This window comes from Plectropomus leopardus, chromosome 11 (genome assembly GCF_008729295.1).
Source record: "Plectropomus leopardus isolate mb chromosome 11, YSFRI_Pleo_2.0, whole genome shotgun sequence".
In the NCBI taxonomy this organism is placed as follows: Eukaryota; Metazoa; Chordata; class Actinopteri; order Perciformes; family Serranidae; genus Plectropomus; species Plectropomus leopardus.
This window is the reverse complement of record NC_056473.1, coordinates 18,690,742-18,718,626: the sequence shown is the minus strand read 5'-3', so window position 1 is coordinate 18,718,626 and position 27,885 is coordinate 18,690,742. Positions and strand designations below refer to the sequence as shown.

At 39.9% G+C, this 27,885-nt stretch overlaps 1 protein-coding gene across 1 annotated transcript; it reads right to left on the bottom strand.

Annotated features, from left to right (window-relative positions):
• Nucleotides 1–48: 48 nt before the first annotated feature.
• Nucleotides 49–27,885, bottom strand: LOC121950155. Its single transcript, XM_042496073.1, has 38 exons — nt 27,826–27,885; nt 25,708–25,830; nt 25,523–25,616; nt 24,936–24,955; nt 24,459–24,558; nt 23,241–23,265; nt 23,030–23,117; nt 22,725–22,831; nt 21,515–21,578; nt 21,103–21,178; nt 20,585–20,609; nt 18,078–18,408; nt 17,329–17,481; nt 17,171–17,224; nt 14,670–14,722; nt 14,152–14,411; nt 13,986–14,016; nt 13,344–13,729; nt 13,021–13,210; nt 11,987–12,167; nt 11,735–11,749; nt 10,781–10,816; nt 10,264–10,365; nt 9,926–10,080; nt 7,956–8,180; nt 7,134–7,342; nt 6,825–6,875; nt 6,627–6,713; nt 5,751–5,815; nt 5,468–5,590; nt 5,105–5,246; nt 4,243–4,402; nt 4,041–4,138; nt 1,905–1,988; nt 1,682–1,800; nt 1,173–1,319; nt 303–501; nt 49–219 (listed from the first exon to the last, which is right to left on the bottom strand). The coding sequence occupies exons 2-38, from the start codon at nt 25,827–25,829 to the stop codon at nt 49–51; spliced, it is 4,548 nt and encodes a 1,515-aa protein (XP_042352007.1). The 5' UTR covers nt 25,830; nt 27,826–27,885.

Below are 27,885 nucleotides of genomic sequence, written 5' to 3'. Positions count from 1 at the left end.
CTGACATCCTCCTCTCTTTGGTCAACAGCAAGCTTTTCGTCATCTGCGTCACTGTGGCTCTGTGATGCCAGAGTAAGGCATCACTGAGTTGCAGCAACGGGAGGCAGAGCGAAACGTTGCAGAGTTGGCAGAGACAGGTGACGATGGTGTATCCACGTCTCTGTCGGGTCCGCAGCTGGAGGTGGGAGATAGCGGAGGCAGGGAGGAGGAGATGGAGGGCTGGAAGAGACAAGAAGAGATTCAATTGCTGTTTAAAAAACCAACCTTTTCATATCACTGCCACATTGTTCAGGTATATTTACCTGTAATGAGACACTGGACTTGCTGGTTTTCTCTTTGACTTTAGCCAGAGCTCCTTTAAGTCCAGAGGATCTCTCTGTCATCTCCAGGGCTGCTCTCAGCAGTCTGGGGGTTTCCGCCCTGACAGGGGCCGCCGGGGCTGGTGGAGGATCCTTAGCCTCTTCTTTGGGCTCGGGCTTCTTTCCTTTGGTGAGCATCTTCCTGTGATTGAGACAGTAACAGACGTCAGAAATAATTTCAAGCAAGCAGACAAAGCAACAAAGCTCTTATAACAGGGCTCCTACAGGTTTTTAAGGCAAGTAGATTTAAGACTTTTCAGTGCCATTCAGAATTAAATATAAGACCAATTTTACAATAACCAAAATTGAACAAAAAGAAAATATGAACTCTCATAAATTACTTAGGCTTGGGGAAAATTTTGTGCAAATATTTATTGTCATTTAAAATATAACCGTTTTGGGGATGTTATCAAAAGAGGGACCTTTTTTTAAATAAGTAAATAAATGAATAAATAGAAATAATAATAATAATAATAATAATAATAATGATGATGCATGATACCAATTATGAAATTTTAAAGGTGTAACATCAGAAAAAAAGATTCTAACATCTTACTGCCCATTTTGTAGCATTTTTAAGACTGACAGATTGAAATAAGACATTTTAATAACATTTACGGCTTTATTTTTAGATTAATGAATTCAATGCCATTTAAGACTCTTTGAGGATCTGCGAGAACCCTGCTGTAAGTCATATTTGTTAGATTGTTGAACAGAAGACAGACAGAGCAGAAAGTACAGTGATGTTGAGAGTAAATGTTATTGTGGTTTTAAGATGATTTTTGCTAACGTATAGGGTCATTGATGTTTCACCTGGCTTTCTTGCGGAGCAGTTTCTTGGACTCTGGGTAGTGGACCAGGATCTCATTCAGGTCTTTCTTGTCCAGGATGAAGAGATTGGCAAATCCGTGGGCGATTACATTCGCTGTGCGCCTGTTACCTCCACCTACTGCAAGCAGACTGCCAATCAGAAAAATTATGGTTGAAAATTACTTTTCTTTTTTTTACCATGCGTGACATTTTGCAATTCCATGAAAGCAGAGCTCAGTGGGAATTTCTCATGCAATATTTAGAACCAAACCTTCTCCTGTTATAGGAGGAGAAGAGCAGGATCAAGGATCAAGGATAATAGTAATTTAATAAATTTAATAAATTTAATAAATCTACCTTCTACCTTTGAGATATTGCAAATAATAGTCAGAGATGGAAGCTTAGAAAGGTACAGAATTATGTTCCATGGTGGAAAATGTGTAGGTGTTTTTTTCTTTTTTCTTTTTCTAGAAAACATTTCCATTAAACATCACTAGGAAACACCTCCTCACCTGATCTCTCCGAAGACCGATCCTGCTCTGAGAGTGACAAACACTGTCTTCCCATCCGGTCCTCCAACCACTTGCACCTCCCCTGCCTTTATGATGTACATCTCCCGGCCCACCTCACCCTGAGAAAGAAAAAACAAAGAGCGGCAGAGGCAGATGATAAGAGGAAGAGAGCAATACAAATGGAAACAAATGAAAACAAAACACAAGCAAGTTTGCCAGTTACCTTTTTGCAGACATAATCTCCAGGCAGGTAGACAACAGAGCGAAGGCTTTTCAGCATGTCAAAGATCATCTGTCTGTCACAACCCTGCCAAGAGGAGGGACAAAAAACGAGACAAGTGTTCTTTTGTCAGTCTCTCTAGATATATCTGCATAGAAAACACCAGGAATGAGTCCTAAAATACGAAAATCAGTAAGCATTTCAGCACCCCTGTTTCCCTCGTTTGAAAGTCAGTGAGGTTTTTTGAATGGGTTTTTGCTTAGATGCCTTAAATAAGGTCTGTGGTTAACACAAGCTGAAAAGACTTTCACATTTTGTTCTACAACTTAAAATTCGTCAGTAAATATCCCACTTGTGAGCTTTGAAGCTTTAATGTTTCTTAAAAACGCGGATGCTAGAAGTGGCTAAATGAGACTACAGAACGTCATCAAACCGCACCAAACATGGCTTTATGGCCTCAAAGTCAGAATCAGAATCAGAATCAGAATCCGGTTTTATTGCCAAGTACATTTACACAATACAAGGAATGTGACTGGGTGTTTTTGTGCAAAACAATTAACATAAAGGAAGAATAAAAATTAAAAGAAGCAATTTAAATATATTAAATGAAAAAATAGAATATAAAGAACACAAAATGTATGTACAAAAGGTGCGGATGATACGCTGCAGCCTGTTCTTGTCCCCCGCTGTGGCTGCAGCGTACCACACTGTGATGGAGGAGGTGAGGATGGACTCGATGATGGCGGTGTAGAAGTCAACCATCATTGTCTTTGGCAGGCTGAATTTCTTCAGCTGCCGCAGGAAGTACATCCTCTGCTGGGCTTTCTTGATGAGGGAGCTGATGTTCAGCTCTCACTTGAGGTCCTGGGTGATGATGGTCCACAGGAGGCGGAAAGACTCCACAGTGGAACTGGGGAGTCACAGAGGGTGATGGGGGTGGCAGCGATCTTTCTGAAGTCCACTACCATCTCCACTGTCCTCAGAGCGTTAAGCTCTAAGTTGTTCTCGCCGCACCAGGTCACCGCATGGTCAACCTACCACCTGTAGGCGGACTCATCCTCACCAAAGGGTGGTGTCATCCGCGAACTTGAGGAGCTTGATGGACTGGTGACCTGAGGTGCAGCTGTTTGTGCACACAGAGAAGAGGAGAGGAGAAAGAGTGCAGCCTTGAGGGGAGCCGGTGGTGATGGTTCTGCTGTCAGAAACATGCTTCCCCAGCTTCACCTGCTGCTTCCTGTAAAGCAGGAAGCCTGTGATCCACCTGCAGGTGGAGTCAGGCACGTTTATCTTGGAGAGCTTGTCCTGTAGCAGAGCCGGGATTATTGTATTAAAAGCAGAGCTAAAATCCACAAACAGGACCCTGGTGTAGGTTCCTGCTAAGTCCAGACGCTCGAGGATGAAGAGGAGGGGCAGGTTGACAGCGTCCTCTACAGACCTGCTGGCTCTGTGGGCGAACTGCAGGGGGTCCAGGAGAGGGTCCATGATGAGTTTCAGGTTTGACAGTACAAGGCGGTCAAAGGACTTCATTACCACAGAGGTCAAGGCGACAGGTCTGTAGTCATTAAGTCCTGTGGTCCTTGGTGTTTTGGGGAGAGGGACGATGGTTGGCATGTGGCATGTCTCCAGCGTGGTGTTAAAAATGTCTGTAAACACTGGAGACAGCGGATCAACACAGTGCTTCAGAGTGTAGGGGAGACAGAGTCTGGTCCAGCATCTTTGCGGGGGTTGTTTCTCCTGAAGATCTTATTAACAACTCTTTCAAGGATGGACAGAGATGTTGCTGAGGTGACGGGGGAGCTGGAGTGGATGGGTGCGACAGTAGTGGGGATGCAACGGTAGTGTAGTTCGTTAACTTTTTACCTCTGGCGATTGCATTTAGGCTTCAAAAATCCTGAAAGTGGTGTTCATCTGTGAAGACTATCTTGCTGAACAAAACATGTAAGTTTTGTAGATGTTTGTTTGCCACAGAGCTGATTTTCTGCAACATCTAACATCCAATAGAAAAATCCAGGCTTTTTGACGAGTTAACCTTAGCTTCCAGGTAGGACTTCAGAAAAATGTCATCTCTGTATTGTAGGTTTTAGAATACTGATCTAATACACTGTGCTATTCTTTTCATCTGTTTTTTGAGATTCCTACCTGAAAAAGAGGTACTTTGCTGACAATGGAGTAGTTGACATCTATAGCAATGTCCAGACGCATTTTATCTGGCAACTGAGTCAGCAGCTCCTGCTCATCTGAAAGGTACACAACAAGACAATATGGTACAATAAGGTACAATATGACGGATGGTCCGGTGTATAAGGTACACATGAATGTGCATAGATAATGTTCTCCTTACCCAGCATGCCTTGTGATTGCCAGGTGTAGTTGTACCAGGTTTTGACACGGTTCTGCACGTCTTTGGGGATGCGATAGGAGGACATGTATTTAATAGTGTTGTCCATACATGTGCGGTAGTAGGTCTGACCTGCTGTGGCAGCACCAACCACATCCCGCATCTGAGAGACAAAACACATCTAATAATTTAACACCATTTAACACCACAAAGACATTAATGACGTGTATAATCAGAAGAATAACATACTGGATCTTTTCCTGTTAAAGGGCCAGTTCATCCCCAAATCAGAAACACATATTTTATTTCTTATCTGTAGTGCTGTTTATCAGTCTAAGTTGTTTTGGTGTGATTTAACAAGAGTTGGGGATATCTGCCATAGAGATGCCTGCCATCTCTCCAATATAATGTAACAAGATGGCACTCGGCTTGTGGTGCTTCGAGTGCCAAAAAATACATTTGAAAAACTCAACAGCAATGTCTCTTTCCACAAATCATGACCCAGTTACTCACGAAAGTCCACAGAGACCTTGTTTTGAGCAGTTTCATGTAGGAACTATGTTCTTTCCACCAAACTACATCTGCCAACTGTGTCACTGCGCAGAAGGAAGCGTGATGTTGCCAGATTCATCAGTGGATACCATTACCGTTTATATTGTGAGTGCCATCTAGTTCCATTATATTGGAGGGAAGGCAGACATCCCTACAGCCAACACTTGGCAACTCACACCAAAACAATCTAGTTTGACAGATATTGCAAGTCTTACAAGTAAGAGGAAAAATGCACACTTTTGATTTGGGGTTTAACTGTCCCTGTAAATGTATGTGGAGGGCAGAAATGTCTCCATTATATTTATATGCCTACCTGCCCAATCATGATAGAGAACGCAAAGACTCCAACAAAGTAGTTGATGAGTTGGAAGACAATCTCGAACAGGGTGGTGGGATCTGGCAGACCACCAATGGTGATCAGGGTTTTCACCGCAAAGTAGTAACAGCGAATATAACTGAACAAAGACAAAGACAGGAGGTGAGACAGAACAAAGAATTGCTTCAAATTAAAGTAACTTGCAGGAGCTTTAAAATGAATGAGATGCAAAATCAAATTTTTGGTCTTCACTTTGCTCCTTGGGGTCACCTCCAAGCCCCCATCCTAATCTTCAAAATCAAAAAAGAAAAAAAAACAGTCAAGGTTTGCACTTTGTGTGTAAGTGTTTATCCCACTAACCTGTTGCCCTCTCCGTTGTACACCCACTTAGTTGATCCTAGTCCTTTAAAGGCAGAGCCCCAGTAGTATAGACAGGCGTTACAGTGAAGACAGTAAAGGAGATATGTGGTGGTGCGGATCACCCTGAGAGACAGAGAGAGAGAGCAACACATTTGCATAAACTGAGCAACTAGAACCTGATATTTTCTTATTGCAAGGAAGGAAGACAAAGTGAGAAGGAAGATACAGAGAAAACAAAAAGAGGGGATTCAGTTCGGTAAGATACTATCAGGATGCGGCTAACCTGTAGATGTAAGCTTTCGTCAAGATGGCCTCTAGACGCTCATTAAACTCAAAGAATGAGTTGATCTGGGCATTGAGAGAGAACAAAAAAAAAAACATTTAAAAAGTTCTGTTTCAAAATTTCCTATAAAACATTTAACAAAGTGATATCTGAATGATTCACTTTTTTTCCCCCTAAAACTGTTACATGGAGCCTTGGAAATGAACTTCTCCGTTGTACTGGTGCCACAGTTACTAATAGAGTATTGATGTTTTTAATGTAATGTTGTCTGTAGGTTAGTGATTTTTTTTATTAAAAGCTTCCTAATGTATGCAGGACAAAATATTACTTAGATATTCATGCTTAAATAAATAAATACATACAGAAATAGATGAAAAAATAAAGAATCAACAAATTTATGTATAAATAATACAGGAATAAAAAAGTAAGTAAATAAATAAAACAATGAATAGATGCCTAAATAAATACATAAGTAAACAAAAGAATAAATAAATGAATAAAAACAAGCTAAATAAATGGATAAATCCAAAATAAATACAACTTAATTATTAAAAAGGACATCAACAATTATTGTAACTTTGTGTCTACATATTTGTAAAACTACATTTACTTATTTCTGCATTTTTTTGTGTCCCTAACTTCTGCATTTATCTATTTATATTTATTTATTTACACATTTATTTCAGATTTTTTTTCTGTATGTATTTATTTTCATATATTTTAATTCCTGCATTTATTTATTTATTGATATTTTTGATATGTTGTGTCATTTTTCATCCATGGTATCAGTGTGTTAGCCTCCAGATTGTTGATACTGTAATAGGTTTTAATGGGCCGGTAAGGGTAAAATGGTTGAATATACAGCGATGAACTCACCTTGAGCAGCCTGGGTAAGCGAAGAAGAGGTTCAATGCCAGTTTTAAAATAGAGGAGCTCGAGGGGAACAAGGCTGGCTACATCAAACTGAAAAACAGGAAGGTACCATCTCACTCACTGAACAGCTTCGATGACTAATGTGAAGAAGAAAGACAGAATACACTGAAAAAAAAGACTTATTCAACACTAGTTACTTACTTTGAAGCGTTTGGTTTTCATGTAGTTCTTTCTCATTTCTTTTTTGTCACACTGTAATAAAAACAAAAAAATTGCAGATATGAATAATTATCCCTGTAGGTGGATTATCATGCTCTTGAACTTGAAGTGTTTTTGCTGTGAAATTGAGCTACGTATGTGCGAATATAAAATACAGCTACAGTGAATATTTATGTTTGTCTACTAAAACAGTGTTTCCTGTGATTTCTGCCTGTGTCCCCTGACAAATTTCAGATTCCCAATATGGGATGTCACTCAGCTACAGTAAATGGTTCCCAGTGCCCCACTCACCACGATGTCCCCTCCTCGCACAAACTGCAGGCGCGGCTGGAAAATGGTTATGTCCAGGATGTAAATGAGGTCACACAGGTAGTCGATCAGCAGCCAGTAGTAAATATTGTCTGGAGTCTGGTAGGGGAAGGCCCAGCGCACTGGGATGAACCACACGTTCCAGTTCCATGCCAGAGAGACCAAAAACATCCACAGCACGTACATTAGGTCTGAGGAGAGACACGGAGTTTAGAGGATGAAGGGAGGGAAAGACGGGGAATAATCAGTATCAATAGAATGAATGCAACTACACAAGCATTAACTACTATCATACGATAGGATTAAGAGCATGACAAATAAGCAGGATCTAACCTGTATTATGAAGCAAAAATTTGCACTGTGTGAAACTTGGTTTAATGCTAAAGGAAAAAAGTGGTGATAGAAAATGAACTGGCTCACAAAGTCCTTATGAATGAGAAATAAAAAGGGAAGCAAACAGCTCTAAATGACAGATCAGTAAGAGACAGGTGTCTGTTTTGTAACAGGATAGTACAGTAGATCCACCCGTACCCAAACCTCACAATACTTAACCATCATACTCTAGTTGCAGAAAAACACAAAAGGTCAAAAAAAATATTCCTTGAGTTTTACTTTAGTTGCCTTGAGGAGGAGCATTAAACAGCTCAATACATTTTAAATAATGTATGCTCAGAACTTTGTGGCTGACAAAAGGAGGAGCTGACAGTGTTTGTCATTAATTTGTGAGAAGTTTAAGTAGAGAAAATGCTACTGTAGAGTACAGCTGGAGGTGGCAGCAGGCAGCGTATTCGGTTGGTTTCTCACTAGTGAAAGGGTCGATGCTGGCAGGGAAGCGGTAGTGCATACAAGCTCGTATCCACCGAGGAGTTTCCCCCTTGCAGCAGTAGCTAGACTGCTCCTTCTCTGCCTCATTCTCCACTCCCTCTCCTCCTCCTCCTCCTCCTGATGGACCTGCTTGCGCCTCCTTTTCTGGCTCGTCTGCTGGCGGAGCTCCAGGAGCAGGCTGAGGGGCTAAAGCTTGAGGAGGAGCTGAGAGGGGAAAGGGCAACAGGTCAGAAGGCCTCATGGGTGAGATTTTAGATAGGATGCCAAGTTTATAATCTCAGACCAGATCAGAGTGTCCCACTTATGAAGGGCATGAAGGTGTTAGCCCTGGAAGATTAGTCCTTCAGCTGAATAATGCAGTATGCGCCTGCAGCAGGTGATGGAGGCTTCTGTTTCCCTCCAGCTCACAGAGGATGCATTAAGTTACACTGTGATACGTTCAAGCTTTATTCAGTAAAAATGATCATTAGGCGAAGGTAGTTTAATTAATGAAATTCTCATGATGTGATCAATGTAATCTTGTAATTGTAGTTTTTGGCGAGAAACTTGCATAAATACCACTGTTTGAAAGGGGAAATTTGTTGATGTTTTCACATTAATATAAAACAGATATTAGAGAGAGATGTATGATATATAAAGTATAGCAAATAGGCGTTTGCTTATTTTCAAGAGTAGATGTTTCCCATGTGAAAAAAGGTTATTTTAAAGGTTGTGAGTATCACTGAAGTTTTGCGCATTCAATTGTAGTGTCATGAAGGGCTTAATTGCTTTAACACAGTTATTTTTATTCCTTTATTTCCCTGACACGAGAGAAGAATAAGTAAAGGGAGAGGCTCGCCTAGAGTAGTAAATTTGCTAGAATGATTAAAGTGCAGACATTTCTTAGTAAGCAAACTGTTATGTCTTGGCTCAGAAAACAAAAAACAACAACAAAAAAAAAACAATCCTAGACAATCTGGAATTTACTTTTTAATATTTATTAATTTATTTTAAATAAAAAGTTAGAGGCATAAGAACTGTGATAAGGATCATACCCTATTAATGTACACTTTGTACACTACAGGTAACTACTGTATGTACAGACCACAACAGACAGACCAGTCCTAGTCACAACTAATGCATGTGGAAAAGAGAAGTACAGCAGTACAAACACTAAATTTTACCATCTCCCGGGTATTATAGCAACCTTTCAACCAGCCATGCAAATTTTGGGTCAACAGAGAGTTTACTGGTTGTGGATTGCTTCAGTGTGCACACTTCTCTTTTTCAATAGTACACAGCTGATTTTGTCCAGCATTCATACACAATTTAGATATGCACACACTAAATTTGCACTAATTTGTACTTGTTGTAGCTGGCAGCAGACAAAATATTCCAAATTTAAGATTATATCATCTACAGTTGAACATTAGTGTATCTCACATAAGTGTGAGATACACTGATGTATATATATATACAGACAGAGACATTTTGTTCATTTGAATTCTGCCTAGTATCTTACATGGGGAAAATATTCCACAGTTAAAAGTGCCAATAAACAAATCTAGAGACATCCTTGGTCTTTAGGCACCTACTTTGGGAACTACTGATCAAAACACTAAGGGGTAAATTGAGGGCACAACTCTTGGGTCGAAGGTAGGAATGAGCTACTACAGCTATTCTCACCTGTTTATGTCTGTCAGTGGGCAGTTTAATGTTTCTGATGTAGCCTTTTGTACATATGGATGGTCATCCAAGTTGTGGGTACTGTTTGAATTTAATGTGTAGACATTTTCTCATCTGGACAAGGCTGACTCTTTTAACCTGGAAATAAAATACACTATAACACTGCGGTAATCCACCATTTTTGTATGTTAGGGTGCAAGAGTTTGTACGAGAGTTTGTGTCCCTTTCAACACTAAGGACCAGCTCATTGTGAAAGACAGAAGAGGACAGAAACTCTGACTCACAGGGGATGATGCTGTCTTCATCTGAGCTGTCAGGGTCAATGAGTTTCTCCTTTGCCTTCTCCGTTCTCTCTTTGAACATCCTGACTAGCTCCTGAAGACGCTCGTTGACCACGGTACTGGTCTGACTGGCTGAAGATGCTGGCCGTTCTTTCAGTCTTTGAGGAGATAAAATTTGATTATGCTGATTTTATTACTGTGACTGTCCATATATTACTACTTGCTAGTACTTAAAAACTCTGAATTACAGTAACAGTTTATTGTCATTTGGTGTGTGTGTGTGTGTGTGTGTGTGTGTGTGTGTGTGTGTGTGTGTGTGTGTGTGTGTACACAGCGCTCACATGTCATCTGAGCTGTGCAGGCTGGACTGGCTGGGCCAGGCTCTGACAGGGGTGCTTCTTTCATCATCATCATCATCTTCACTTTGAGAGTGAATCCTCCTACTGTTTAAGTTAAGTAGACAGCAACATCACTAGTTTGACTTTGAGACAGTTCTGTCTTAGATTATTGCTTTAATGTCTCAAACTAAAATCCACCTTCATGTGGCTTTACTGTACATCATGTTAAGCAGTATTTGTAGAGGTCAGAAAGACACATAATCAAATTGTTTGCTGAGTTCTGCTTAGAAAAAGGAAAATTAGAAACTACATGCTGCTACCTTCTTTCATGTTCACTCTGTATTTGTGATTGTGAGGAATGCAAATTAGTGAGCACTAAAATTGGTAATTTAATGAGAAAAATGGCAAAGACTGGTCATTGCAAATGGCAAAAACATTGTCTGGACAGCACAATGTGTGAATAAAGAGATAGAGATGTTACATGAGTCTATACATTATTTAACAAGGGTTGATATCTTACGTCTTTGTCCAGATAGTCCTACGATGCCTTCCACTACTGTCAGGGATGGTCAGAGCAGGGTTTGAAGCAAGTGCGTGTGTGTTTAAGAGAGAGGGACGGGGAAAGAGAGAGAAAGAGAGAGGTTGTGTATAGTGTGTGTGCCAGAGAAAGCATGACATTAACTCAAGTAAAAGATAAAAGAAAATCACCTACAGTGATGATGCAAGTGCAAGATTGTGATGCATCTGTTTATTGACTTTTGCTACGTTATGACAATATCCATACAGTAGCCAAAAGCACAAAAATCTGTGAAAGCCATGCAACGGTGAACGTAACATCACAACACAGAACACAGAACAACACAACCCCACAATGATTCACATAATAAAACTGTTCTGCACAACCACCGTGTGCTGGTGGTACTGTTGTTCATGTGTAGATTATGTTTCGTAGCCTTGGGACCAGAATGAAATGAATTTCAGATTTTCCTATGCAGCACACATTGTTTATGCAGGACACTGAAATACAGACAGACAACAGTAATGCTTCTATTAAGTGTGTGTACAGAAGACAGTAGAGGGCAGTAGATGCATTTAAAAAGCACTAGACAGAGGAGAAGAGTTTCACCTCAAAATGATAAATTTCTTGATTTATTAAGACCATGAATGATGATTAAACATAATTCTAGTCATTGATTTTTTTTTGTCTTTCATCTGAAAATGTTTTGAAATATAAAACCTTTAAAAACCAATTGTGTTTTGCCAGTATAGAATTTTTCATTGGATCTCATTTTGGATGAAAATACACCACTTGCCAACAGAGAACTTGCACCTTAATGCAGTGATGTGATGCTAGTTTGCATTTCTCTCTTTAATGCATATAAGCTATGCACATGTGTTGTCACTGGAGAAAAACAATGAATGTTGACTCAAATTACAAGCACTATGACTCAAAAGATCCATGCAGTTTCCTTACTCTTTATCTCCTTTACTGCAGATGAAAGCATGAGGGAGGAAGAAAAAAGATGAAAATGTAAACTGGAATCTTTTTACATAGCTACACTTGGCCTCTCATATTCTTTTATTATATGACATAAATTATCCACCACTAGTGTTTAGTTATTGCACATCATAAACCTTCTGGTAAAACATTAGATGTGAGGAAAAATAACATTTGTTACTGTCCTTACAGTAGATTACATAAACTAAAAGTGGTAGTGTTTCTCACCTTTGGCGACCACCAGAAGGGTTCACAGGGACAGTGAGGGTTGTAAGTTTGGGATCCTGAGGGGTAAGGATTTGGGGGATTTTGCCCTGCCCTCCTCCTGCTCCTCCTTTTCCTCCTCTCTCATGGTCTGAGTCGACATCCTCTACATTGACAGCTGGTCGAAGGCTGAGGCTCGAGCTCTCTAGAGGGGTTGAAAGGTACAAAATGTTTGATGAATGAAGAGCATCTCAAATAATGTGAATGTTCTTGCAATTAGGCTAAAAGGACTGCAGTAGGGCACTGCCAGGGGCAAAGCAGGTCAGTGTGAGGGGGAAGCTGATTTACCAGGACCTACAGTACATCGGGCTAATGCAAGACGATCCACCTGTGAATTAGGACATGAGTGGCCTGATAGCTTACTCATTTGGCAATCCAATCGCTGAGGCTAATAAGGCTCAGGGTTCACTGGCACAATTCTGTCTTCTTCATTAAATTCAAAAACTGTCAGTACAGAGTATGCCACCTTGCCTTGCACATTCTTTACAGTCTGTTACAGATTTCAGGGTTCTCACACACTGTCACAGACAAAATTTCAAAACTTTTCCATGACTGTTTAAGGCCCCCCAATTTTTTTTCTTGCCCTACTTGCCTGGTGTTTTTCAAATGTATAGCATTAAAACTGTAATCAAACATAATTTCAGCATCTCAAATTATGTGTTCAAGGACTGTTGGAAATGTTAAAATACAACCATAATTTCTGTTTTTATATTTTCGATAAATATAAATAAAAGATACAATAAATCACCATTTTTTTGAGAAAGGCCTGCAGGTTTGGATGGCATTAAATTAATAAAGATCATCTTGTTGAACAAAAAGTGTAAGGATCATAAATATTTGTTATCACAGAGCTTATTTTCTGCAATAATCAAAAATCCAATGGAGAAATCCCATAGGCTTTTGGATGAGGGAACCAGGGTGATTTCCAGGTTAGCCTACAGAAAAACGTCACCCCTGGGGCACTCAACACAGTTAACTTCCCACTGCTGCAGATTCACCTGCTGGAACGTCTGAGTCGTCTTCAATGAAGAACGCCGGGTTAGAGAGACCTGACAGCTGGCGGGACGGTGAGTTGAGCTGCTTTGATGGGGGGCTGACAATTGGCGGCAGGCGTGGGTAAGATGGCACATTGGGCAATTCAAGGGTGCTACCGTTGGGGGAGGATGGAGACGGGGAGCGGGACCGGAGCTGAGGTGGAGGGAGAGGGGAGTGTCGGACGAGCCAGTTCAGCTCGACTTCTTGCTGATTCTTGTCTTGCTGTTTTTGCTGTTGTTGATTCTTAGGCATCTTGAGGCATAAGGCTGTTGAGACGGTTCTGGACGTTGAGGAAGTACTGCTGCGTTCGGCTGGGGAACTGGGAGAGCTTCTGCGGGATGTTTGAAAAGCTCTGGGATAGATTGGACAAACTGGGGCCCACTGCACCCTCAGAGTTTTTGGGAAAAAGCTCAGTCAGAGTCTGGGCGATATTTCGCGGGACCTGTGTCAGTCGGATCTGGGAGAACTCTTGGCGCAATTCAGGGGGTAAAGAGGGTAGGGAGGGTAAGTACTTTGTAACATCAGATAGCTGGGTGGGTAGCTTAGGCATGGGGGGTATTTTGGGAGTGGAGATGCCGTTCTCTTTGAAGAACGCGTTGATGTTGCCAAGGCACTCAGAGGTGTGAGGGATGCGCATCAGGCAGCTTTTAAATGCATCGCAGCTGACTGGAGCTAAAGAGGAGACAGGTGGATAGGCAGATATCCAGTCAGGCAGAATATAAGCATGCTGGGAGATGAGCTCTGTGGACAGTCAAACATCAATGTAGTCAGTCTGAATGATGGATTATGATCAGCAGTTTAACTTAATACAAGCAGCTGCTTAGACATACAGGAATGAAACTGCTAATTAGCGCAGTAATATAGCTGCTCTTACCACCATCACATTCAGAACAAAAAAACAAACATAACAAAATAGAATAATACGTACCACCACAGTCGTCCCCAGTGCCTTCCTCCTCCTACAAAAAACATAAAGCATATGAATTAACGGCAGTAAGAAAAATACCTAAAAAGAATCACTCATCTGTGCATGATAAAAACATCACCATACAAGCATTAACATTTTAATGGTATGTTCATCCTGTGGACATTACTTTTTCACCAGCTTTTTCAGCTTTGGTGCTTTGACTGTCTTCCTGTGCTTTCTGCGGCTGCTGGGTTACAGGCTCAGCTTCTGAGCTGACTTTCTGGGTCTTGGTCTCTGGTTCTGTTTCTGGTTCTGGTTCTGATTCAGGCTCCGGCTCTGGCTCCGGCTCTGGCTCCGGCTCTGGCTCCGGCTCAGGGGCCTTAACTGGTTCAGGACTTGGAGGTGGAGAGGGGGAGTTCTGCTGTGGCTCTGCTTCCTCCTTTGGCTCTAGATTATTTGAATGATAGATTTTTTGAGATTCAAATATTAGAATACATAACAGTCACAGATGTGCATCTGCCAGATGTTCATGATGTGGATATTATTGAAATACACAGTGATGTGAAAGATCTATCTACTTTGATTTGGTGACTCTTTTCAATTACAATATTTTAAAGGTAACAATGCTGTCAGCTCAAAAGAAATTAAAAAAACTACAACAACAGTGTGCAGTGGTGGGTGTCTGCATTTTGTCTAAGTCTTGACCTGGTTCTGTGGTGGCAGGTTCCTTGGTCTTTTCAGCAGGGCTCTCTTCTTGTCTGCAGAACATGACAGGGAACAAATTAGTCAGACACTTCATGTATCAGGCTGTCTGACAATGTGCATGTTCCAGCACTGAGGCCAATCTTTAGTTGGATCGGTGTAACGTGGCTGGCTGTATTAAAAAAAGTACTTCAGTTAAGATGAAAATTATTTCTAGGGAAAACCTTTAGAATAATACATAATTTACACTGTACATTTCCAGCTATGTTTGAAAGTAATGTCAACATTTACAAACACAGGCAGACATTTTCCAAAGTACTAATATTTGACTTGTTTGTACCCTCTGAATATGTTTGTCTATATCTGAACAGGTTGAAAACACATTTAATTGGTTTGAGTGTAATTTGGATGTGGTTCACTTTTAAAGTGAGTAAAAGAGTTATAATACAGATAATAAAGGCAGCACATTAAGGAAATAACATGGGGTTTATTTATATTATATTTAAGGGTAGATTTGCCTTGTTTTCAGCATTATGTATCTAAGTGTTTAATTAATGGCCCAGCACACAGATGTAGTAACAATGACAAATTATTTTATAGACTGCACTTATGATGCTTACAAAAGCAAGAGTGTGACTAATTTTATTTAAACTTTATGCTCCCCTCCCCTATTCTTTAATGAAAGATGGCTACAAACTAAGACACTGAAACACAAAATAGGTTGTTGACTGTGACGCTTTCATTTGATACTTGAAAATGCAGAAGCATTAACTTTTATTAGCTGGTTGTGAGCATAAAACGGCTGACTTGTTGACCACCTGTAGCTAACAAGCACGCTTATATAACGCGAACTATCTGTTTACATCAACACAGTAAGAAAGTTAGGGTTAATTAATAGGTCAAAGCTGTTAATTTGCAACGTATATTGGCCCATTACCTAAACACGGTCTGATCACTAAATACTCACTTTGTCTTTCAATATTCACGCGCCTTAATCGTTAATAGTCCCCACAGAAAATGTCCACGAGCACCGAGACACGACAAATAACAGAAACTCGTCTGTAGGGTCGTGTAAACCGGATCAGGAGATTTTAGAAATTTTAGAAAAACAACGGGAGAAATGTTCCGTTACATATCCGTCCATCATTTTCCTGCTGCGTCTCCAGACGTGAGACAGCAGCGGCAGGTGCGCGCTGTTACCGGGGGAACAGTCGAGAGGGGAGGGCGACTGTTGCCAAGGGAAGCTGTGGTTGCTATGGAACGGTGGTGTGATGCTGGGGCAGCACGCTGCAAAGATCGCATAACGAGAACCCGCGGGATTTAGCATCCGAAAGCCAGATGAGATGACTGTGCTGGATGAACAGAGATCGGGAACTGAATTCATTGGACTGGAAGTGGAACTGGGTATAGTGGGGCTCTGGGATATCTACAGAGGTGGAAAGTAAGTGTAAGTTTACGTGAGTACTTCAGTATAATTTCAAGTATGCACTTGCACTTAAGGCAATTTGATTTGTTATTTTATTTTTTATTCATTATTTCGTGATAGGCCTTCTTTATAGCCTCTCTCTATTCCACTACATTTCAGAATATTGTAGATTTTTTTTACCCCAGTGCCCTTTCTGATAGAGTTACTTTGCATGCTCAGATTTAAAGGTCCCATATTATGCTAATTTTCAGGTTCATACATATATTTTGGGTCTCTACTAGAAAATGTTAACATGCTTTAATGTTAAAAAAAAAACAAAAAAAACCCATTGTTTTTCTCATACTGTTGGCCTGAATATACCAATGCACATCCCCTGTCTGAAACACTTAATTTAAGCACCTTTCTCTTTAAGCCCCCTCAAAAAAAAAAAAAAAACGAAAAAAAAAAAAAAAATGCTGTGCATTTCGCTTCAAAATGAGCATTTTGATTCTTTCACAGTTTTTTTTTTTTACAGCACCTATACCTGCTTTATATAAAAAATACAAATAAAGAAATACAAGGAAATTTGACTTTTTCAGTATTGGACCTTTAACATAGATGATACAGCTCCACCTTCACCAGTTGTAACATTAAAATGCTGCTTATATTTTAAGGCAATAATAATAATAAAATTATTTAATGCTCTGAAAAGTGCCATGTTGCTCAAATATAACAGTGGCAATTCTAAATCCAGGCTTTTTACTTGTAATCAAGTATATTTTTCATTGTGGTGTTGCTACTTTTACTGAGGTAAATGATCTGAATACTTATTCCACCACAAAATTTCTGTGATTGTTTCATCATTAGGTCAACAAGCTGCTCAAGACAGTGACAAGATGTGGACATTTCATCTTGAAATTAAGTTATCTGGATAACGCATGAATTTAGAACTCTTTTGAAAAAAACACCAACAACAATATCAACACTGATGTATCTAATCTATCTATCTAGGCACAGTACAGGAGCTGTATGATGAAAGACAAAGTGGGTTTAGGGTCCTACAAGGATTTCAGGAAATTTAAGGGTGGAGAAGTCTTACTCTGGGACTTCATTTTGGTCCTCTTCAAACTCCTCTTCCTCTGGCACTGGCAGCCTGGTCACAGTAAACATGGAGTGTCACATAATATCACAAGGATGCTCCCATTACCAATTGCACAAATGTGGAAACACATACACTAATAGAGCATAACTTCTTACTCTATTTCAGGCTCCTCATCCAGTAATTCTTGACTCCCCAGTGAGAGTTTGATGGACTGTCCCTCACTGGCCATCTGTCTAATGGCCATCTCAGCTGTCTGCCTGGCCACCTCTTCAGCCATGCGTGCCATCTCCATGCGCTCCAGCTGCAGACTGAAGACAGACAGGACACACTGATGTGATTGTGCTGTGGGGTAAATGTTAGTAAAACCCTCTGGCCCAACACCAAAGCAGTTTAACTGAGCTTTTTCACTATGCAGTGACCACTGCATTTACTGCTTAAATTAAACTGCATAGACAGGGAGACTAAAAGGGCACAAATGCTTTGAGCAGAGTGCCGTCTAGTTCCATTATACTAGAGAGACGGCAGACATCTCTACGGCTGATATCTCAAACACTCAGCAACTCACACCAATACAATTCGACAGCACTATGTTTAAGAGGAAAAATATGTAGTTTTAATTTTGGAGTGAACTGTCTCTTTTAAAATGGTATTTAATGTTTACAGCATTTGTTACTGAATTTGCACACGGCCTGTTGGCTTAACTGAAAAACATGCTATCAGGTCCAGCATTGTGACTACTCTTTAGGACTTAATTTTATTCAATAAATACTCTTAACTAACTTGCAGTTATTGAAATTTGTATGTGATATAATAGAGGGTAGTTATATCTAGTGAAAGTGACTTGAAAATGGTCAAGGACTGCAGCTCTGACAACATCAATTCTCTTCCTCTTCCCTCCACTTACCGTTCCTCCATGGTAGCCAAAGCTACACCTTCGGCCTCCTTCTTGATGTTTTCAATGAACGGTGTCCAGCGGCCCGTCTGGGTCTCAGCATCTTCTAAAGATTTTGACACACTCTGTGATGGCTCTGGCTCTTGGTCGGTGCAAGTCTGAATCTGCAATGAATTGCACTGCGGCTGCTGCGTCGCTTCCTGCTGTTGGTTAGCTGTCGGTGATGGTGGAGTCAGTGACGTGGGTAGTGCTGTGGCTTTGGACTTATCTTTACATTTCTGCTGGCACTCATTGTCGGAGTCCACGTCTTCTAGTACCATGTCAGGCTTGAGTTTGAACGAAGCTACGAGAGGGTGACAAGCGTGTGCAAGATTTGTGTAAGAGGACACATGATTGACATTGAACATGCTGATGACAGAGTTGGTTTTGGGTATGGATGGATGAAGAAATTAAATGGATACACATCACAAGCTGGATTTGATCTTACATCGAAATGAAAAGATCTACTATACAGCAGGGATACTCAACTTGCTTTGCTTGGGGGCCCCTTGAATGAGAGGAGGCCAGAGGCCAGTCAGTGCAGCCTTATACATGTCAAGGATTTTAGGACATTTTTAGGATTCTAGGACATTTCTAGGATTTTAGGAGGTTTCTAGGACTTTAGGGCATTGAGGAGCTTAGCCCTGACACCAGAGGATCCTCCACTGGCCCTTATAGTATTTTCATAAACAAGCTCTATTTTGACACTGTATGCACTCTAGCACCTTCTGTAAACTAAAAGTACAAAAACATTTTCCATTGTGATTAACTTTATTTTTTTTCTATTGTGAATTAGAAAATGGTTGGGGGGGGGCACTCAGCACCCTATCTTGTGCCAGATTTGGTCTCTGCAGGACACATGTTGAGTATCACTGCCACACAGGGTTTCAGGCAGGACCGTTTATGACACAGGTATACATACACGTACACGGATGTAACGGACATGATGGAAGGTGTTATTGATAAGACCACCACATTACTAACTTCAATGAATCTTTATTACTCCTGCAGTATCCTTACATTACAGTATGTAATAACATGAATGTGCTCTACTACATTATCTGCATGATAGTCAACATACTAACAATGTGAGTGAGTATGGCTCCTTCAAATCAAGACACACCTTCTGAAATTACACCAAATCAGTTCCCCAGAGCCACAGTTCACAGTTCAAGGCCAAAGAAATTGATCAAGTGGATCAATATAGGCCAATCTTACATTTGAGATGTGCAACCACAGTTAAACCAGTGGAGACTAACTTTAACATGATCAGGACACACAATGAACTCAACTTTCTTTGAGAAAAATAAATAAAAGATTCTTCTGGAGTACAATACTACAATTTACACTAAATATTAGCGATAAATACAGATATAGTTTATACTTTTTCCATATATAACACAATCATAAATGAACATAGCTGCCATTTAATTATTATTTCCAGATTTATGTGAATTGGGAAAGGAAGATTGGACATTTTAAGCTGAAATTTTCCTAAACATACGCATATTTGTGTTTAAATTAATGACCAGTACATTATCTTTTTATCTCCTAATGCTCTTTTCCTGGATATGAAAATGGCATCATGAATATTAAGTGTGCATTGACATAGGTTAAAGCACAGTAAAGTAACATAAAAATGTTCTGTTTACAATCTTTTGTGTATGAAACCTACAGTCGTTTCAGATAAATGGCATTGACTCAATGTTTCTGTTAAACAGAAGACGTGCAAAATTCACATCACAAAGACTGAAAACCAAAAATCATCTAATTAGCTACAGAATATACAGTACACGTTTTAGTTGTAAATTAGTGCACACATTTTAAGATGTAATACATTCATATGAAACTGTATTGAGTACAGTAAGGTGAGTTGAATATATCTTTATATTGTGTTTTACAGCTGCCTAGTGTCTGTCCTGAGCTGCACGATGCACAGCACCTGTAGCTCTCCCAACAGTACAACATGTCAATTGGTATCTTTCTGTTTGTGTGTGTGTGTGTGGGAATCAGAGCGTCCCCCAGTCGTCTCCTCCTGCTGTTTAAGGGGCTCGCAGCGCCTTCCCCCCTGAAACAGATGGAGAAGAGGCACTGAGTTAGGCTCCGACCGTCCGACCAAAACACCTCTTCAAAAACTATGGGGGGAAAAACAAAAGGGTGCTTCAACAGAAAACACATTTAAACACTGTCCAAACATTACACTGATCCACAAAGAGGAGTACTGGCCGGTATATTTCACCACTAAAATAATGACTTTAATAAAACGCACCCCAAGTTATTAAAGAGATGTTTTCTGCTTGCTGCATGCATTACTCTGCAGTGACCTAACATATTGTCAGAAGAAACATAATGTGATATAGACCCACTTGATTGAACTGTGAATTGTGGCATCTGGGAACAGTCGTACTGGCAAGAAAATTGCAGGCAGAAGGTTTTTTATGACTACAGGAAACAATTAAGTGAATAAAACTTAAACTCACCTTTCTGTAGAACTTGACTTGCATCCTGAGAGGAAAAAAGAACATTTTTTTAATCAAAAAAGAAACTGTATGAGTTGAACAACTACCAATATAGTTCTAAAAATTAAGGTGAGATGAGTGGTAAGGAAAGGTTGACAGATAAACCCTTTGAAACTTGAGCAAAATGGCTTGATATCTTTCAAAAACATGGGAATAAGGCAATCACCAACTGCAGAACAAATACCTAAAAATTTTTTAAAAAGACAAAAAAGTAAAAAAAGAAATTAAAAAAGAAAAGGACACAAAAAAGAGCTTAAAAGTAATAATAGTCCCTAGCTTTTTAAAAATAGCACAATGCCTTTTCCCCCCAATGTTTTAAAAAGAAAGCAAACCTATTTGCTCAAGGTTCAAATGTTTAAATGCTTGTGAGAGCGTCTGAACGCAGCACAAGAAAAGTGATGTCAATCCAGGTTAAAAAGGGTAAAGAGACAGGAAGAGGAAAAGGAAGATAGAAGCATTTATTTATTCTCAAAAGTTACATGAACGTCATCTTTGGGTGCAATAACAGGCTGAGGCATCTTCAGACCCAGTCCCGACACGAACCAGCCAACCATCCTGTCAAGAGACAAACTAATTAAACTCAGCTGTTTCACAATATAGATACAGGTTTACATTTTTTGTAACATCCCAGTCTCTTCAATTATACAGGTTATTTTTTAAAAACAAAACAAAACACAGTAAATTCTTTGATCACTGTTGTCCATGTATTGTTGTAAGATGGATAGATGGATAACATATTTAGTCAAGACCCTCTCGTCTAAAGCGTTATGTGCTCCAGATGTGCTTATGGTTTGTGACATCCACCTCCGTCTTAATAATTTCGATATCATAACAGTGTCATTTCATCCTTTATACTTTCTCGTGGAGAGAGAGTGAGAGATGAGAACGTACCCCGAGGTCTTGCCGTCAGTATCCAGTGAGATTCCACTGAGAGATTCAGGTGGTGGAGAAAAAACTAGAGAGATAAGAGAGACTTGAAGTTCAGCGTAAAAAAAAGTATTCGTCAAATAAAAACAAAATATGTCCTTAGATGCAATGGACATTCAAAGCTCAAGGTTTCAAGGCATGAAGTTACTTGTTGTGTCTGTCAGTGTCAGTGCTTGTAGGTTTATGCTGTGGTTAAAACACATGCCCACAGGGTATACTGGGACCTGAAGGTCCAGTGTGTAAGATTTAGGAGGGATATAATGGTAGAAACCGAATATGATATAATGTTTTTGTTAGTGGGTAATCACCCGAAAATAAGAATTGTTTTATTTTCTTTTAGAATTAGCCATTTATACTTACATAGGGAGCAGGTCCCTGGTTTATGGAGAGCAACATGTTGCACTGCTTTGTTTCTACAGTAGCCCGAAACAATCAAACCAAACATTGGATTCAAACACGGCCTTTGCATTGTTGCATTGGTCACCGTACTAAGAAGCAGAACTGCAATGAGCAGCGCCAGAATTACAGTTTGTAATGTGAAAATGATTGTTTCTAGCCGTTTAAATCACTAGATCCATTTAGTTTGGAGGGGAAGCGACTTCTGTGGATAATTCTGTTTCTGTTGAAAACCCCCTGAATGCCTGGCTCTTAAGTTTTCAGAGAAAAAAGGTGACCCCACATTAGCATGTGTTGATTTAAAATGAAACTGCTCTATTTGGTTGTCAATCAGTTTAAATCACCAGGTCTGTTCTGAGAGAAAGAGATGTTGATGGATCATTCTGCTCATGGTAAACTTCTGAACGTCTGGATCAGAAAAGGGTGAGCGTGTGTTACTTATGAGAGAAAAGAGGTGTATCCTGTAGAGAGTATGTTGTGGCAACAGCCCATCTCTGAGATGCCAAGCCACGTCAGAGGTTCGCTGATTTGTAATGTCAAACTGCTTTATTTGGTGTTTATAGCGGTTTTAATCACCTGCTTTGTTTATTTTGGAGAGAAAACGACCTCTGTGGATAATTTGGCTGCTGATAAAAAAACCTCCTGAATGATGAACACTGAAGGAATTCTAGCCAGGAGAGGTTTTAGATGGCTGCAATCTGCAATCCACCCCCACAAAATCACCCTAAATTTTAGACACATCACCTTTTAATGTTTGTGTGAGAGAGTGTGTATTTACTTTTATCCAGAGAGGAGCGGGTGGACTTGGTCGATGGTTCTACAGGTACGGCACCAGGGGGCACCATAACAGGGTGAGGGACCATCTGCTTTATCCAGCTCACCACACTGCAGCAGAAACAGAGAAAACTCAGCCCTTTACATGTTAAATGTTCTTCTAACCACCTGAGTGTGAACGTGTGTATGTGTCTTTGATTCAGATTGTCCAGTCAAGTCCAGCTGATGTCCTCTGGAGATGTCAGGTGCTGTGAGGCAGGTTATGTGTTGGTGTGTCAGAGCAGGTAGTAAGAGGTTGTTTACACTCACTTGGGAGGGAATTGAGGGGGTGGCGCCACCTCCGACTCATCCTCTGACAGGACCTCCACCACAGGGATGTGTGGGAGTGGGTCAAAATCTGGACAGACAGACAGACAGATTAATCAGACAGAAGAGATCAAATCAGCAGTCAGGATGGAAAATTGCTGCAATTTGATCATCAATTCAAACACCACTTTTTGTGTTGATGAGGAACACGTACCTGGCATTGATTCTACATCATAAACCTAGGACAAAAGAGATAAAAATGTACTTAAAGTCAAGCAAAAAGAGCATGGTTATAAGATTTCCTGACATTATTATTGTAGCACATTAGGGAGAAAAATATGATATTATTTATGTATAAATAATTAAGATAAATGACCTCCTCTACTTTATATCCATTATATCAATGCGAGCCCCGCAGAGGTCAATGGTGGTCTGCAATCTGTTATGTCCACACAGAACAGTCCACGTGTGTCTCCCAATGCAAGCCCCAGGGACGAGCTATAAATGGTGCTCAATGGAGCAATAAACCTCAAGTTCCACAGGGGCCCCTTTTATGTCCATAACCACAGGACAACATGTGCACTAAAAGCTCAGCCAAGGAGAGCTTCAAGTAGAGCCCTTATGGGCTGAAGCTAAAATCTGAGATTATCTCCTAGATTAATCCTCAATATAAATACATTTTAGTGCAAATTTTAGTGCTTGTGCTTGTGAATTGTATTTTGTCTCCCCTTGTGTCTCTGTCTGCAACTTTGTATTCTCACTGCTGACTGTCTTGGCCACGTCTCCCTTTGAGATTCTTAATCTTAATGGGACCAACTTGGTTAAATAAAGGTTAAATAAAAAATATCTTTAACTTTTGGATACATGAAATGAAACAACTGGATCATATGTTGCCTCCAGAAATTACAGGATATTAAAAGCATTTTGACAAATCTTTTCTGAGGAGTTGTCTTGGTGTTTATCAGCGCAGCCCTGAGGCCTCGAGGTAAGAGCGCTGTCACATGAATAGACTGGTTTAAATGCAGTGAGGTTGATGGGGGGTTTAATCTGACTAAACCCCCTGTAGACTCCTTAATAAACCTAATCCTTACACATGATTAGTCTAATAAGCCTGTGGGACGGCATTAAGTTGTTTGAGTCAAATGTCACTGAGTTCCAAGATGCAGATTTTCTTGCTGCTGCTTGGCTGAATTACTTGAACATGAGTAACTTAAAAACATAAAGCGCACTGTTCTTCTTATGTTATATTGGTTTCTGGACTGAAAAGTACTGTACTAAACTGTTCTCTATAGCTTGCTGTTCCTTGATGTTTTGATATCATAGGATTATCTGTAGACACTAAAATCGTAGCAATACTGACGTAGTTAATATGAGGTTTTGGTGCTTTGAAGTTTAATCTGTATCACTAAATAATGAAGTCTTTGTGTCTCACCTCAGTGTGTTCTTCTTCATCATTAGTCTCTTTGTACTTCTCCTCAGGCTGAGGCAACACCTTGGTCAGACCCTGAGCGACCCAGCCAATCACTCCAGCCCTGCGTGAAAATATCAGTTGAATTGACCGTTGAAGAATGTATTTAGGGTTTCAGTTTATGGCAAGTTGGATTTAAGTCGATTTAAGACTTTTTAAATGCCACTTGAAGTGCAATCTAAGACTAAACAAAACAGGAAAAAAAAAAAGTGGTAAATTATTTTTAAAAAAGTTACCAGTTATCTCTGAGATTTTACTACGCATGGTCAGAAATAAAAACAATTAATAAAATCCTACATCCCATGTCTCAGCATTTTTAATATATTAATTAAGGCCTTATTTTTAGATAAATGATTTAAATGCTTTTTAAGAGTTTTTAAGGATCCTAAGGGAGCCTTGCATTTGGCATTAAAAATGCACTCTTATTTAACCATACCGTACCTTTCTCCATCCTCTTCGGACTGGTGGACGCCAAAGAAAGAAACAGAGAATTAAAAGAACTTAGATGCCTCAGAAAGAGTTTTGCCAATCTCCCCCCCTTTTTTTTTTTTTTACCAATTATCCAAAATTATCTACTGTAGTAGTTCCTTAGATAAAATGGCTTCTCCAGAGAAGTTGTAGCATTCACACAGCTTGATGGCCCAGCACACCCACGCTTTTAAGTTACATTAATAAAGGAGAGGGCACATGCCAAAATAGACAAATTAGATATACAGTGCTTTGTATTGTGAAAACATTTGCCTCATGTAGACAACTGAATAAATTATGTTGTATCTCATATGAGGTGAGTTTGTGCACATTGTTTCATCAAAATGTGATCACCTTTGTCTCATGTTCAGGAAGGACACAACTGGCACACATCTGGCATTTGATAAAAGCCAAATATTGGCCATTTCAGGACATACTTTCATCAGTATGAAGATTTATTAGCATACATAGATAACATTTCTCTTATGATGATAATTAAGGAGATGGCCTGATTTGGACATGAGTAGGCTCCATGTCCACTCAAACATCTACATACTCACCCTGCCATCATCGAGTCGAGGGGAGCCAGAAGGTTGCGGCAGGGCGCTGACGAACCCATTAGACAGCCAGCCTAAAACTCCAGTCTGGGACTGGCTGTGGAGGAGGTGTAGAAAGATGCAAAGATGTCAGTATCAGTATTACTCATGAAGTCAAACAGAGAAACTAATGAACAAAAAGGCTTTACCCGTCTTCTGAATTCTCATCTGGGTTTTTCTGTGAATTCTTCCCAGAAGAGTTCTTGGCAGCTTCGTCTGTCCCGGGAGCTTCAGGGAGTTGGGGGACCACTTTCGTCACCCAGTTAAACATCCTGTTGAATGAACACACACACACACACACACACACAACAGAGTCAGCCTCTCAAAAACCCTTTATCAAACATTGTTGATAATGCTGATGATAATCATAATAATTTGTTCATAACTCTCCTCATGTCCTTATTAAAGTGGCCATTCCAACTGTCAAACCCAGAGCCCTCAAGTGGAGCTAATGAGGTCTGATAACGAAGAACGGCAATCTGCTTCGTCATTTTTAGCCCATCCTGAAATTTCTCTCCCGATAGTCTTGACTATGTTTTTCACAAGAAACCATAAAACTGACTTTTTTTCTAATCAAACACATTTACATGTTTTAAAAAATGATACATGGTGCCTGAAAAAAAAAATCAGGGGGTTCCTTGATTAATCATTAGCAGTTGAAAAAACAAGTTTGCAAGGGTTAACCCGTTGAAAAATGAATCAACATCAGTTTTCTTGTGCTGCACTCAAACACCCTTTGCTAGTATTTGAACCTTTGAACTCTGTGCAATTTGGTTTGATTTCTCTCAACAACTGCAAATTGCAAGAAATAATTAGATTTAGAAAATGATTTTTAAAATTCTAGGGAAAAATGCTCATTATCATAATTTTACATATTTCAAGCACATTTTCAGGCCATTCCCTTATGTTTTTTTAATTCTTAACTTCATTTTAATTATCTATTTATTTATTTTTATTTTTCTGATTTTCAGGTAATTTTCTTGCACATTTTTCTACTTCCTTGCTAAGTTTTGGGTAATTTCGCCGTAAGTTTCTCATTGCCCACTTCTTGTGTAATTAAAAGAAATCAGATCAATACGCGCAGGTTTCAAAGGGTTAATGGAGACTTGTGTTTTCAAGCTTTGACCAAGAGAAGAGACAGAAATCAGGATCCTGAGTCAAAACTCAGAGGGGAGTAAAAGGCAGAGGGGCAGAGGTTAATTCAGACGGTAGTCACCATAAGCTTCTTACCAGCAGCCCCCACAGCAGGTGACAGATGGTTAAATCAGTTTGAAAAGGAGAAATCAGTAACAAATAAACATGTAGAGGACATTTAAACTGGCCCAGTGCACTGATTCAAGATAGAGATTTACAGAGCCTGAAGGAGTGCCACTTGTCTCGCTTAATCTCAAATGTGCGTATTATCCGCTGTGACAGTTCATCAACCCGTTGAGATAATCCACTTCAGCAACGGGGCAAAGAGCCACTGAACCCGCACGATGTCCTGCTAACTGACAACAACAGACAGGTTGAGGGCAACTAGGACAACAGTTGAAAAAAACAAAAAGCTTCATATATCATCACCATAGACTTCCCAAGGACGACAAAAAAAGGTCTACATCATGTATCTATTTAATGTCCTGAGCAAAGAGCAATCTGTTAAAAGAGTCCTTCATATATAATGAACTTAGAATACAAACCCAAAATGTTACAATGACATCTTTCCAATAAGTCACTGCTTTATTCTTGCATCTAAACTTGATTTTTAAACGTTTGCTGGAGCTACATGTGCACATTAGACACAGTGTAGCTCCAGGATGAGTTGTTGTTGTGATCTCAGTGTGTGATTCCTGACACACTGTCCCAATCTGCAGAGATCAGAGGGGCCTCTTTCTTGGCCTAATCTCAGATTCGTAGCATTGGATTAAATAGTGCATCTCAGTACCCCCGACTAAGCCTTCCTTGCTGCGTAAAAGCCTGGATCAACTCCTGACATGTCTTCATCACATGAGATCATTTTCAGTCATCAAATAGCATAAATACGAGGAAGAAAAGGATTTAATTCTTTATCTACTGATTGTGTTTGTAATTTAGGAAGGATACATGCATTTAAAACTCTGTCCTCACAGGAGATCTGGCAGTAGACTTATAAACGCAAATAAGAAGCTCATCACAGTACGCACCTCAAATCAGCACTCAGGCATTCATTTTACCACCCAAGAAATCTTTATGTTAAACAATGCATTCGCCTACCTCTGTGCAGAGTAACAAAGACTTGATTTTCTTACCTGCGTGTCTACAGGTGGTTCTGCATGCCGGTGGCGTAGAGATCCAGCACAGCCAGCGCA